The following is a 15,277-nucleotide window of genomic DNA, read 5'->3' as shown; positions in this document are numbered from 1 at the left end:
TGCACTAGGATGAAGGGGATGAGAGAGGTTTGGCTTGGAGTGGAAAGCAGCAAAGAAACTTGAATGACAAGAAGGTGGAGACAATCCAAAGAAATCCATGATCAAATTAAATAGGAATACATTACTATTATGGAGACTTCAGCGCCACAATAACTTGGGGGAGCTTTTTATTAGCATTCCTAGAGAACCTCAACCCAAACAAACAAGCTACTTGGAGATTAAGTGCCCCAGAAAACCAGGAAGTTGCTGTCGAAACCTCAATTCAAAAATTAACCTTGGTAAGGCCCAGAATCTACACAATGTGACACCCACGAGCTTGACTTACTTTGAGAGAAAAATAATTTACCACTATAATGTAGAAACTGTTTCCATTTTTTATGTATAGTTGAAGTTAACTTCTCAAAGGTCAGGATTTGGAACCCAGCATATTTAGAGGTGGTGTGTGAGCCATGGAAAGTTAAACCAATTTATTTTGGCATTATGAGCAATAATCAAGTGAGATTTTTCTTAACATATTAATTGCAACAAAGTTGGAAAATATTGGAACTCAAAGCAGAATCCATAAAACACAATAACTTTCACCACCTCAAAATGCTGATCAGCAGTTTAAAAAAGTTTGAAAAGAAATAAAATCACAAAAAACAAAGAATCAGACACATCTGCAACAATGGAGACTAAATTTTACTTTCTACTAAATCTCTAGACTAATAGCTCTGCAATACTAGTTCTCCCTCTTGCTTTTAGTTAGTTATTCATCTATTACTTTCTCCATTCCCCATTTAGCTGTCTCCCCACACCATGTACTATACACAACCAAGAGTGGACGTGGAATCTTGCTCCAAAGCCTCTGAAAATCCCACTAGTAGAATATGCACAAACAGGGCCTACAGCACGTCATCCTCTGATATTCCCTCCCTACAGGGACTCGCCCCATTGAGAACTAAGAGTTGTAAAAAATGCACATGCTTCATCTCTGTGGAACAGATGTTGCTTCAGTGCACTGTGTCAGCCATAGAATAAAAGGTCACATAGACTCTAAACATTAACTCTGTTTCTTTCTCCACAGATGTTGCCTGACCTGCTGAGTATTTCCAGCATTTTCTGTTTTTGTTTCAGATTTCCAGCATTCGCAGCATCTTGCTTTTGTACTGACACAGAGGCTTGTGGGAGAAATAAGTTGTTTCATTTTAAAATTGAGCATACAATGCAAATCCAGAATAAAAATAAATCTTTGAAAAGAGAATTGGACATATACTTGAAAACGAAAAATTTGCAGGTCTATGAGGAAAGAGGGGAAGTGCGACTAATTGGATAGCTCTTTCAAAGACTGGTGCAGGCATGATGGACCAATGGCCTCCTTCCGTGCTGTATGATTCTATGTAAGAACTACAGGCCAGGCATTACAACACAATGTGGATTACCTACTCTGCTTCAAGATGCTGTGTAACATCAAGAGTTCTGTACTGGTGCACTATCAACTAACACAAATAGCCAAGAGGGAAGACTGCTGCTATTTAAAACAAAATCTTAAAAGTCATGCATAGATACAGCTTTTATGATTTCACTATAAATTGCAAACAGCAGAAATCTTTACCACACCCCCCCCCATCCTTTGGTGAAAACGTTATTTGTAATGGTATTGAACGTAAACCAAGTGAGGCATGTATATCAAGTCCTTTATTCACAACATTTTCAGCAATGCATTAGCTTCTCCCTAAACAGGTACTTAGCTTTAAATGTGCACAGCACCTCAGAAACAGGCCAGAGCTTGCCTTGATGACCCTTCATGTTTCATACATACATCATAGCCATTATCTACTTCTGAAAGTAAACTAAAATAAGACAAGTATTTCCAGAAAATGAAAAACTCATGAAAAACTATTATATGCACCAAATATTGAAAAGAACGATGAAACTAGAATGTCTTTTGCATTTAAAGAATAAAACCAATTTTTTGGTTTTTAAATCAAAAAACAAAACATTTGGTAAACATCATTTAAAGTCTCCTCTTCTGTGTGCTTATGTACAACACTGAAAGAAAAAGAAAAAAATTTAAAGATTTGTTAGTTTAAGATAAATAAATACAAGTTAGTGTCTATTAATTAATAGAGAGACCAGTACTGTGGTTAACTCAAGGACCAGAGGAAACAAAATAACTTCACAAACTGAAGAAATCCACATATTCCAGCCATGTCTTCTAAAGTGTCAATGGCAGCCTACCAATGAAAAGGCGACATTGTGACAAATTTACTGCATTCACTATACTAGTTTAAAAATTAAATGCTCTGTCGCTGAGTGAGCTGATTGGTATGTTGGAGATGAGAAAAACAATGAAGAAGACATGAGTCAAGACTGGTTTCACACATTTTGCTGAGGGAGGTGTTTAAACAAGTATTACTTTGGAAAGAGATAAACAGACTGGTTAAGCTGCCAGAATAGTATGAAATTTATCAGACTCTCTTAGTCTAGAAAGATCCCAGAACCCACCTTTATTTTACAAATAAAATTTGTATTATTGGATAGTTTGTTAAGAGTTACTTCTCACATGTTCCAAAGTCCTTAATTAGGACATCAGAGCAGCACAGTACATTAGGCAGGTAGCATGCTTGTTAAATTAAAAAAACTGAGGAGAATTTAATTAGTGGTTATGGACATTTTGAATGCTTTAGATACTTTGATTTAAAATTGCAAATGGAATGCACAATTAGAGGGAAAACTTCTTAACAAAAACACAGCATCACTGGCAGATACTGAAGGGGAAGATGTCAGTAGCCCAGTGACACAAGCAAGCATGCGCCGTTAGGACATATCTCCAAATGTTTCAATCTCACTGAAAAACCAAAAGAAAAATACAAGCTCCCCAAATGATTCAACAGATATTAAACTTCATTGTGTGACAAAGGAAAATATCCAGGAATCAGATCAGGTAAAGTGGCATTTGTGGATCAGTGCGTATATGCATTCAAAGCTCACAATTGTTGCCACAGCAAATCTACCAAGATCACAGCAATATCATATTTAAAAACATCTTATTTTTCTTTGATAAAGAGGAAGAGACAGAATGAGAAAGAAACAAAACAGATAATAAGAAAAATTGGGAGTCACAGAGCAAGAGCGCGAGGAAGACCTGCTCGCACGCACATCCACATACAAGCAGAATGACAATTACAGGAAGAGAATTTTTTCAAAAGCCAGAATTAACACCATAGCAGTTTTATAATCTAATATAACGCAGAGAGAATTTTCAGATTTTATTAGAAAGGGAAAAAAGTCAAATTTACCATTGTTGCCTCGAATAAACGCATCTCCGTACTTGTTCTTAAGTTGACCATTTACATATTCTTCTGTTTGTTCCAATGCTATATTCATATACCCATCCAGACAAGCCAAAACACCTGGCAAAAATGAGACAGGCGCAATTATAATATATTACAACCCAGTACCAGAATGTTCAATGGGATTGGTTACAATACTGATTTATACAACCTGGTAACAGTTACAACACGTAAGAACTAAAAGTGGATTTGACAGCACAATAAATGTTTGCCACAACCTATAGACCTCACTGAGTGACAATGGATAGCAATAAAAGAATACCATCCCTTATATTACACAAAAATAAAAACATACAATAAAAAGATACAATACTCCCTAAAATTGACTGTTAAAATTGAACGAATTTCCATTTTGAAATGGAAGATTACTAGTTTTATCTGACACTTGGGCTGAGGGAGAATTTATCCCTTCATTAGTTAAAACATCCTACCTAAGTGAGAAGTTCCTTATATTCAGTGAGGAAGGTGAGGAGGGAAAGAGGAAGAGGAAAAAAAAACAAAAGAAAAACAACAACATCCACCTTTAGTTTGACAAGCCTCCAGTTAGTTAATAGAACAGTATGAGGAACAGATGCTGAAATGCTTTACCACTGTAGGCAAAGGAAGCTATTTATAGGCATGAAAATCTAGTACTGAAACACGGGGATTTTGATTTATTTGGTAAAGTGGAAAACAGCCTCAGTTTTTATATACAACATGCATCAGAAAAAGCAGCAGTACAAACATTACAATTGTTCTGAGCAGCAAGAACTCTGGTGGTCTGAAGGTAATTAGATTAAGCTTATTTCTTCTCTTAAAAGACGTGTCCATAAAACTGGCCTGTTTACTCTAGCACTTAAGAATCTAAGTGGGCCAATATGTATTACCTCGATAATCAACACCCGAGTTCAGTTTGACCACCACTGGTCTTCCTATGATTTGTTTTAGAAAATCGCTGGGTGTTTGCTTTCGCAGACTCATTCTGTAGCCTTCAGCTGATACACCTACACAAGAAAAGAGACATGTCCTCAATAACATGACTAGTGCAAATAATTTACATCGTACTTTTCAAAGAACTGACAAATGTTTCGGCACATTTGCAACCTGTGGCCAAGAGCGGGGGGACAGAGGACTGGATTTTATAAAAGCAAAATACTGCGGATGCTGGAAAACTGAAATAAAAACAAGAAATGCTGGAAATACTCAGCAACTCTGGCAGCATCTGTGGATTTTGTTCCCAGCCCGACATAGAGTTCCATGGCAGGGCAGGAAGAATCAGAGCAGCAGCCACAGAACTAGAAGGGGCATCACCCCTTCACGCCACCTCTGGAATGTTACCAGCAGTGAGGCGGGGGGGGGGGTGGCCTCCGCCAAGCGAGGAGGATGCCTTGGAGATTAGGCACCTTCCTTGGCTGGGGGGGGGGGGGGGGGTGGGGTGGTCACTCCTTCATGGGCAATTTGTGGCCCACAGAGGACCCACCCCGGGAACACTGTAGCCCCCAGGACCCACCTCCCACTGGACCGAACACCCAACCCCACTTCCCCGGAGCCTTTTGGACCAGCCCCAGTGACCCCGCCTACCCTACCTCAGGTCCGGGGTTCCAACGTTCGGCCTGGGTCCAAGGCCTCCGCAGTACCGGCAGTGGCTGCCTCTCCCGGTGGCGCTGCCAATACTGTTGAGCTGCTGGCCCTCTGATTGGCCGGCAGCTCTTGGTGGCAGAATCCACATCCCTATTAAGTGTTTAAAGGGACGGGGATCCCGCCTCCTTAAATTTTGACCCCAAAAGACCAGAGGATCAGTCTGGGGGTCAGAAAAAATGCAGAGGCAGGGTTCCCCCTGAATTTTTAGCCTGGCGCCGGGATCCCCACCTCCTGCATAAAATCCAGCCCAGACAGACAGAATGAGTGGAAGACAAGCAGAAAGTCAGTGGCACACAGACAGAGTGTCAGGTATGGGCAGAGAACTCTTTTTTCCAAAAAACCTCAATTTGAGTTCAGTAGTTTAACATGACGCAGAAAAAACTTGAGTACTTTTAGGAAAAGATTAAAGTCAACTTAATTTGTTATTTTAAGGCCAAAGCTCGGCTCAGTGGTAGCACTATCGCCTCAGTCAGAAAGTAATGGGTTCTAGACCCACACTAGAGACTTGGGCACATTAACTAGGTTGACAGTTCACTGCAGTGCTCAGGGAGTGCTGCGCTGTCAAAGGTGCCATGGTTTAGGTGCAATGTAATCGAGGCCCCATCTGCCTTCTCAAACGGATGCAAAACATCCAATGGCACTACTTTAAGAACGGGGCAATCCTCCTGATGTACTGGCCAACATTTACCCCTCAACCAACATCCCTAAAATAGGTTGTCAGGTCATTTATTTCATAGATGCTCGTGGGATCTTGCTGTGCACCAACTGATGCATGTTTACCTACATTACAACATTGGATAAAGTCCAAAAGTACTTAATTGGTTGTAAAACGCTTCGGGGACATCCTTTTGGACATGAAACATGCAGATCTGTTTTTGCTTCCTTTTGTATTTTTAATTAAAAAAGGGTAGGTTACAGAAAAAGATCTGTAGAAATTGAAACAAAAACAAGAAATGCTGGAACCACTCAGCAGGTCTGGCAGCATCTGTGGAAAGAGAAGCAGAGTTAACGTTTCGGGTCAGTGACCCTTCTTCGGAACTGACAAATATTAGAAAAGTCACAGGTTATAAGCAAGTGAGGTGGGGGTGGGGCAAGAGATAACAAAGGAGAAGGTGCAGATTGGACCAGGCCACATAGCTGACCAAAAGGTCATGGAGCAAAGGCAAACAATATGTTAATGATGTGTTGAAAGACAAAGCATTAGTACAGATTAGCTGTTAATACACTGAATATTGAACAGCAGCAAGTGCAAACCTGAAAAAAAAGTGGGTAAGCAAACGGAACAAACTAAGATGAAATGAAAAAAATGCAAAAAAAAAATTGTAAAAAATGTAAAAAAAAAAGAGAAAAAAAAATAACTAAAAATGGAAGTAAAATGGGGGGCTGTCATGCTCTGAAATTATTGAACTCAATGTTCAGTCCGCCAGGCTGTAGTGTGCCTAATCGGTAGATGAGATGCTGTTCCTCGAGCTTGCGTTGATGTTCACTGGAACATTGCAGCAATCCCAGGACAGAGATGTGAGCATGAGAGCAGGGGGGAGTGTTGAAATGGCAAGCAACCGGAAGCTCAGGGTCCTGCTTGCGGACTGAGCGGAGATGTTCCGCAAAGCGGTCACCCAGTCTGCGCTTGGTCTCCCCAATGTACAGGAAACCACACTGTGAGCAGCGAATACAGTATACTACATTGAAAGAAGTACAAGTAAATCGCTGCTTCACCTGAAAGGAGTGTTTGGGGCCTGGGATAGTGAGGAGAGAGGAGGTAAATGGGCAGGTATTACACCTCCTGCGATTGCAGGGGAAGGTGCCCTGGGACGGGGACGAGGTGGTGGGGGTAATGGAGGAGTGGACCAGGGTGTCGCGGAGGGAACGATCCCTTCAGAATGCTGACAGGGGAAGGGAGGGGAAGCTGCGACTGGTAGTGGCATCATGCTGGAGGTGGCCAAAATGGCGGAGGATGATCCTTTGGATATGGAGGCTGGTGGGATGAAAAGTGAGGACAAGAGGAACCCTGTCACGGTTCTGGGAGGGAGGGGAAGGGGTGAGGGTAGAGGTGCGGGGAATGGGTCGGACACGGTTGAGGGCCCTGTCAACCACAGTGGGGGGAAATCCTCGGTTGAGGAAAAAGGAGATCATATCAGAAGCACCGTCATGGAAGGTAGCATCATCAGAGCAGATGCGTCAGAGACGGAGAAACTGGGAGAATGGAATGGAGTCCTTACATGAGGTAGGGTGTGAAGAAGTGTAGTCGAGGTAGCTGTGGGAGTCGGTGGGCTTATAATGGATATTAGTAGACAACCTATCCCCAGAGATGGAGACAGAGAAGTCGAAGAAGGGAAGGGAAGTGTCAGAGATGGACCATGTAAAGGTGAGAGAAGGGTGGAAATTGGAAGCAAAGTTGATAAAGTTTTCTAGTTCGGGGCGGGTGCAGGAAACGGCACCGATACAGTCATCAATGTACTGGAAAAAGAGTTGGGGGAGGGGACCGGAGTAGGACTGGAACAAAGAATGCTCGACATATCCCACAAAAAGACAGGCATAACTGGGACCCATGCGGGTACCCATAGCGACACCTTTTACTTGAAGGAAATGCATGGAGTTGAAGTAGTTGTTCAATGTGAGAACAAGTTCAGCCAGGCGGAGGAGGGTGGTGGTGGTGGATGGGGACTGGTTGGGCCTCTGTTCCAGGAAGAAGCGGAGAGCCCTCAAACCATCCTGGTGGGGGATGGAGGTGTAGAGCGATTGGACGTCCATAGTGAAGAGGAGGAAACTGGAAATTGTCAAAATGACGTAGGGCGTCAGAAGAGTCACGGATGTAGGTGGGAAGAGACTGGACCAGCGGAGAAAAGATAGAGTCTAGATAGGAAGAAATAAGTTCAGTGGGGCAGGAGCAGGCTGACACAATGGATCAGCCGGGACAGTCCCATTTGTGGATTTTGGGAAGGAGGTAGAAGCGGGCTGTCCGGGGTTGTGGGACTATGAGGTTGGAAGTCGTAGAGGGAAGATCTCCAGAGGAGATGAGGTCAGTGACAGTCCTTTGGACGGTGGCTTGATGTTCGGTGGTGGGGTCATGGTCCAGAGGGAGGTAGGAAGAGGTGTCTGTGAGTTGGCGTTGAGCTTCTGCAAGGTAGAGGTCGGTACGCCATACAACAACAGCACCACCCTTGTCTGCAGGTTTGATGACCATGTCGGGGTTAGACCTGAGAGAACGGAGTGCCTCAAATTCAGAGGGGGACAGGTTAGAGTGAGTGAGGGGGGCAGAGAAATTGAGACGACCAATGTCTCGCCGACAGTTTTCAATGAAGAGATCAAGAGCGGGTAAGAGGCCAGGGGGAGGGGTCCAGGTAGAGGGAGAATGCTGGAGGCAGGTGAATGGGTCTGCTGGTCGGGGGGAGGACTCCTGGTCGAAGAAGTGAGACCGGAGGCGGAGGTGACAGAAGAAGAGCTCAACGTCATGCCGAGTGCGAAATTCATTGAGATGGGGGCGTAAGGGGAATTGTAGAAATTGTACTGAGATGCCAAAGAGCTCAAGTAAGAGGCTCTCCATAATCCAATCCTTTTAACTGTTAGTTTTCAGAGGAACTTAGGTACTCGTACAAGAAACACAGAAAGTTAGCATGCAGGTACAGCAAGCAATTAGGAAGGCAAGGGGATTGGAGTACAAGAACAAGGAAATCTTGCTACAATTGTACAGGGCTTTGGCAAGACGACACCTGGAGCACTGTGTGTAATGTTGGTCTCCTAATTTAAGGGAGAATATACTTGCCTTGGAGGCAGTGCAGCAAAGTTTCTCTTGACTGATTCCTGGGATGAGAGGGTTGTCTTATGAGAAGAGGTTGAGTAGAATGGACCTGTACTCTGGAGTTTAGAAGAATGAGAGGCAATCTCATTGAAACATATAAGATACTGAGGGGGCTTGATAGGGTAGACAGAGGTTGTTTCCCCTGGCTGGAGAATCTAGAACTGAGATAAGGAGGGATTTCTTCACTCAGACGGTTGTGAATCTTTGGAATTCGCTACCTCAGATGGCTGTGGATACTCAGTTGTTGAGAATATTTAAGGCTAATACTGGCAGAGTAGGTTCGAGGGGTTGTATGGCCTACTCCTGCTCCTATTTCTTATGTTCTTAAGCCTGAGAAAAAAAAAATTATAATATGGCAAAGCTTATTCCTTAGGACAAGACAATATGACTCCAACATACTCCTGCAGCTCAAAGATTGCTGCAGAGTTCTGGTCTCCATGTTCCAAAATGTTCATAGACGCACTGGTATAGGTGAAAAAAAGATTCACAAGGAAGACAACTGAGAAAGATATACTTATCAGGAAAAGCTGAATAGGCTTCTCTAGAAAAGAGAAGGCTGAGGGATAACCTGACAGAGGTCTTTAAAGTTATGAAGTGATTTGATGGGTAAATTTAGAGAATATGGGCTGGATTCTCACCGACGAGCTCAAAAAAATGACAGGCCCGCGAAAGAGCCACCGCAATCTTAAGAGTGATGGCTCATTTAAATAGCCAGGGCGCCCCCCTCCCCCCACAATCACGTGGAGGGGGCGGGCTGTCCGTCCATGGCAATAGCGTCAGATGCCTGTGCGCAGTTGCTGACACCATTTTTGAAGGGCAGCCAGCCCTGCCAGGATATTTAAATTTTTAAAGACATATTACCCCCAGAATTATATAAAGTTCCAACGCCCCTTTCCCACCCCCATAACAATTACATGAACTATTTGCCCTTCCCCCCTCCCAAAACACTTACATTTAACACCTGACCTCCACCCCCACACCCCCAAAACTGCACAGTTTAAAGTACAACCCTTCCCACCATCCCCTTCACACGACATTTATTTCACCTTGTTCACCCCCCCCTGCACTGATAAACTTACCCTCTCCCCCCTACCCACCAGTGTCGCGCCTCGTTTCCCCAGACGGGGAACTGAAGGTGCAGGAGTGCTAGGCGACAAGCCCTCTAGATCGCAGGTGAGTATATTTAAATTAATTAATTCGACTGATTTAAATATTCAAATTTCAGTCCTGTTTCCCAACAGCAGTGGGCCGCCACAGAGCCTCGCTGCCGCTGGGAGGATCGGGCCTGGCCCTGCCAGCGTCAAGGTCTGTGGCAGGCCTCATTCAAAGCCATCTTCAGGGCCACCCCCCCCCCCCACACGAATCATGACATTGAGGGCTGCGTAAAATCCAGCACTATACTTCCAATGTGGGCCCATAAATGTAATACAAAAGCAAAATACTGTGGATGCTGAAAATCTGAAACAAAAACAGAAAATGCTAGCAATACTCTGCAGGTCAGGCAGCACCTGCGGAGAGAAAAACAGTTAACGTTTCAGGTCGTCACCACGGATTCGTTTTTCTTTCCAGAGATGCTGCCATAAATATGACTGTCACCAATAAATCCAATAAGGAGTTTAGGAAAAACATCTTTACTCAAAAGTGTGGTTAGAATGTGGAACTCACTACCACAAGGGGGGCAGTTGAGGCAAATAACATGGATGAATTTAAGGGGAAGCTGGTTAACCACGTGAGGGACAATGGGAGGAGGCTCTTCTGGAGCATAAACACGACCAGTTGGGCTGAATGGCCTGTTTCTGTGCTGCAGACTCAATGTAATTGTATACAAAATAATTATAGGATTCTTACACTAATGATTACATATTAAGATCAGTCTCTTTATACCAACAGGTACCTTTGTAGAAAAGATGAATGTAAGTAAAATGGATTGAGTTCACCAGGCCCCAGTAACAGCTCCGATATAAACTTCACAAAGGCACTTACAAGCATCACAGCTTCTCTATGCAGGCCTCAGGTACTTGCCGCAACCCCGAGCGAGCAAATGCCGCACACTTACAACTCACTAACTGTCCGATTCGAACGTGGCCCGGACGATTCCAAACCCTCCTTCACCCAATCCGCCAATCAATTCGAACGTGGCCCGGACGATTCCAAACCCTCCTTCACCCAATCCGCCAATCAATTCGAACGTGGCCCGGACGATTCCAAACCCTCCTTCACCCAATCCGTCAATCAATTCGAACGTGGCCCGGACGATTCCAAACCCTCCTTCACCCAATCCGCCAATCAATTCGAACGTGGCCCGGACGATTCCAAACCCTCCTTCACCCAATCCGCCAATCAATTCGAACGTGGCCCGAACGATTCCAAACGCCTTCACACAATGCACCAATCGCGTGCGTAAACGCGCCCCCCTCCTGCGTGTCATCGCTACGGAAGCCTCGCTGGAAAAGAATTCGAAAAAAAGTCGATTCAAAGAGTAAGGTTCAGGTTTTGATGTGTGAAGATACCGGAATTGCATTGTGCTGCATTGTGTGAAAATAAATGTAACTTAGGAAAATTGCTGATAACTTTTTGCCGAGAATGTTTCGATAAAACTTAAGGTCATGACATTTCCGTCTCTATACCCGGCTGGCCTCCAATGGCATAATAAAAAGGAACCGTAAAATGTTGGAAATCTTAAATAAAAAAAGAGACAAGAAATACACAGATCTATGTATTGCCAGCATTTTTTACTTTTATTTCTTATGGCATAAACTTAATGGCCCAGAATTTACCGGTAAAATAACAGCGAGTTTAATGTGCCTGCAGTTATTAGTGTATAAAATACAGTAATTAGGGCAGAGATACACATGATGGGGGTGTTAATGGTGAAGTCATTACCCATCTGAAATTGACGGCACCTTCAGGATGTGGGACATGTGCAATTAGTGCAGAAATGCTCAAGTAACAGTCTGTCAGTCACTGCCACAACAGGCTGCTCAGTGCCCCCCCCCCCCCCCCCCCAACACAATTCCCAACAACAGATCCATTGTCAGAAACCCCATAAAAACTTATAACTTGGCCAGAATTGTTTGGTGTAGGCAGCAGTCCCACCGCTATTGTTGAAAGTGGGGGAAGATCCCACATTGGCAGGCGATGGGACCTGGGACACATTCTGCCTGTTGCAGCCAATTAAGTAACAAAACAAAAAGTGCTGATGAAGGGTCACAGACCTGAAACATTAACTTTGTTTCTCTCTTCACAGATGCTGCCAGACCTGCTGAGTATTTCCAGCACTTTTTATTTTGTTTCAGATTTGCAGCATCTACAGTATTTTGCTTTTATTTTAGCAGCCAGTTAAATGGCTGCCGCCGGGCCTGCAGAGAGCTAGCAGCTCAGCAGCCTCAGCAGTGGCACCGCGAGCCACCCAATGCCTTCCCGCCCCATTTTGCCTGCCTGTCCGCAAAGGACTGGTAAAATTCAGCCCCTTGATCAATCAGGTGTAACTGAGTTTTTTACAGCGATGTGATTAATAAAATTTGATGAACAATGGAACTGGTTCTGAAATTTTATTTTATAATTGCAGAGTGCTGTTAAATGATTAGTAGTTTTTTTTCAGCTAAATTAAATTCTTTCTAAAAATGTTTTTTCTTCCAGAATACTTTACCTTTTACCTTTACCCCAGGTATATGTCTCAATGCTTAATGTGTTCTACAAAAAAAAAATTAATAGTTATTTCATTTTAGGGCTTTTAGTTTCTTTGGGGGGGTGGGGGGGGGGGGGGGGTCTGTGAAAATCCTTTAATGTGATTGGCTGCTTGGACAGACTGGTGACATCACTGGAGCTCCACACTGGGAATGCCCCAGTAAAGAATGCTGCAATCAGTTGCAACACCACTGCATGGCAATAGAGGTGATAGAGGTGAAATTCTCACCAGGGAGATCACTTGGTCTCTCAGTGAGACTTACATCGTGGTCAGCGGCGAGTGCCCTTGCTGCTCCACGAACCACAAACTCCAGGCCGTTAAGTTGCGAATCACCACAAATGGCTGGATGATTTGCACCGCTCCACCATTAACCCCGTAAAAATTGGAGCTTGTCATCACGGACAGAGGGTAAGCATCCTCAACGTGACAGAGCAACAGTGGCTCAGGAGGCTCAGGTTTTTCAAGCAGACCATTGAAGACATCTGCAGCCTTCTAGAACATAAGAAATAGGAGCAGGAGTAGGCTATTCGATCCCTCAAGCCTGCCCCGCCATTCAATAAGATCATGGCTGATCTGCCCCAGACCTCAACTCCTCTTTTGTGCCAACTCCTCACAGCCCTCAGCTCCCCGAAATTTCAAAAATCTATCTATCTCCTCTTTAAATACTTTCAGTGATCTAACCTTCACAACTAACCTCCACAATGGGCGGCACAGTGGCGCAGTGGTTAGCACCGCAGCCTCACAGCTCCAGCGACCCAGGTTCAATTCTGGGTACTGCCTGTGCGGAATTTGCAAGTTCTCCCTGTGTCTGCGTGGGTTTCCTCCGGGTGCTCCGGTTTCCTCCCACATGCCAAAGACTTGCAGGTTGATAGGTAAATTGGGCATTATAAATTGCCCCTAGTATAGGTAGGTGGTAGGGAAATATAGGGACAGGTGGGGATGTGGTAGGAATATGGAATTAAGAACAAAGAAAATTACAGCACAGGAACAGGCCCTTCGGCCCTCCAAGCCTATGCCGCTCCAAATCCTCTATCTAAACCTGTCGCCTATTTTCTAAGGGTCTGTATCTCTTTACTTCCTGCCCATTCATGTATCTATCTAGATACATCTTAAAAGACGCTATCGTGCCCGCGTCTACCACCTCCGCTGGTAATGCGTTCCATGCACCCACCACCCTCTGCGTAAAGAACTTTCCACGCATATCCCCCCTAAACTTTTCCCCTTTCACTTTGAACTCGTGTCCCCTTGTAATTGAATCCCCCAGTCTGGGAAAAAGCTTCTTGCTATCCACCCTGTCTATACCTCTCATGATTTTGTACACCTCAATCAGGTCCCCCCTCAACCTCCGTCTTTCTAATGAAAATAATCCTAATCTACTCAACCTCTCTTCATAGCTAGCACCCTCCATACCAGGCAACATCCGGGTGAACCTCCTCTGCACCCTCTCCAAAGCATCCACATCCTTTTGGTAATGTGGCGACCAGAACTGCACGCAGTATTCCAAATGTGGCCGAACCAAAGTCCTATACAACTGTAACATGACCTGCCAACTCTTGTACTCAATACCCCGTCCGATGAAGGAAAGCATGCCGTATGCCTTCTTGACCACTCTATTGACCTGCGTTGCCACCTTCAGGGAACAATGGACCTGAACACCCAAATCTCTCTGTACATCAATTTTCCCCAGGACTTTTCCATTTACTGTATAATTCACTCTTGAATTGGATCTTCCAAAATGCATCACCTCGCATTTGCCCTGATTGAACTCCATCTGCCATTTCTCTGCCCAACTCTCCAGTCTATCTATATTCTGCTGTATTCTCTGACAGTCCCCTTCACTATCTGCTACTCCACCAATCTTAGTGTCGTCTGCAAACTTGCTAATCAGTCCACCTATACTTTCCTCCAAATCATTTATGTGTAGGATTAGTATAAATGGGTGGTTGATGGTCGGCACAGACTCGGTGGGCCGAAGGGCCTGTTTCAGTGCTGTATCTCTAAATAAAAACTCTCTGGGGTAGAGAATTCCAGACATTCACTACCCTCTGAGAGAAGAAATTCCTTTGCATCTCAGTTTTAAATGAGTGTCCCCTTATTCTGTAACTATGTCCCCTAGTTCAAGATTCCCCCACTAGTGGAAACATCTTCTCAACACCTACCCTGTCAAGCCCCCTCAGAATCTTGCATGTTTCAATAAGATCACCCCTCATTCTTCTAAACGCTAATGAATAAAGGCTTAACTTGTTCAGCTGTTCTTGATACGTCAACCCCTTCACCCCAGGAATCAGCCTAGTCCATCTCTTTTGAACTGCCTCCAATGCCAGTATATCCTTCCTTAAATACGGGGACCAAAACTGTACACAGTACTCCAGGTGTGGTCTCACCAACACCCTGTACAGTTGTAACAAGATTCCTGATTTTTAAACTCCAACCCCCCTAGCAATAAAGGCCAAAATTCCATTTGCCTTCTTAATTAATTGCTGCACCTGCATGCTAACTTTTTATGTTTCATGCACAAGAACACCCAGATCCCTCTGTGCTGCACTCTTTTGGAGTCTCTCTCCATTTAAATAATAGTCTGCCTTTTGATTCTTCCTACCAAAGTGCATGACCTCATACTTCCCTACATTAAACTCTCCGTCTGCCAACTTTTTGCCCACTCACTCAACCTATCTATATCCCCTTGCAGATTCCTTATGTCCTCATCACTCCCACCTATTTTTGTATCGTCAGCAAATTTGGAATATATTACACTCTGCTCCCTCCTCCAAGTCATTAATATAGATAGTAAATAAGTGAGGCCCTAGGACTGATCCTTGTGGCACTCCACTAGTT

At 44.2% G+C, this 15,277-nt stretch overlaps 1 protein-coding gene across 2 annotated transcripts; it reads right to left on the bottom strand.

Annotated features, from left to right (window-relative positions):
- Nucleotides 1-1,659: 1,659 nt before the first annotated feature.
- LOC137364273 (U6 snRNA-associated Sm-like protein LSm6) lies at nucleotides 1,660-11,074 on the bottom strand. Of its 2 annotated transcripts, none has more exons than XM_068027598.1 (4): nucleotides 10,738-11,074; nucleotides 4,202-4,318; nucleotides 3,282-3,395; nucleotides 1,660-2,031 (listed from the first exon to the last, which is right to left on the bottom strand). In XM_068027598.1, the coding sequence occupies exons 2-4, from the start codon at nucleotides 4,293-4,295 to the stop codon at nucleotides 1,997-1,999; spliced, it is 243 nt and encodes an 80-aa protein (XP_067883699.1). In that variant the 5' UTR covers nucleotides 4,296-4,318; nucleotides 10,738-11,074; the 3' UTR covers nucleotides 1,660-1,996. The 2 variants fall into 2 exon arrangements, with proteins under 2 accessions (XP_067883699.1, XP_067883700.1); XM_068027599.1 differs by having other exon boundaries at nucleotides 10,811-11,073.
- Nucleotides 11,075-15,277: the final 4,203 nt, after the last annotated feature.

This window comes from Heterodontus francisci, unplaced genomic scaffold (assembly GCF_036365525.1).
Source record: "Heterodontus francisci isolate sHetFra1 unplaced genomic scaffold, sHetFra1.hap1 HAP1_SCAFFOLD_1292, whole genome shotgun sequence".
NCBI classification, from domain to species: Eukaryota; Metazoa; Chordata; class Chondrichthyes; order Heterodontiformes; family Heterodontidae; genus Heterodontus; species Heterodontus francisci.
The sequence above is the reverse complement of the archived record's forward strand: the minus strand, read 5'-3'. Positions and strand labels throughout refer to the sequence as shown.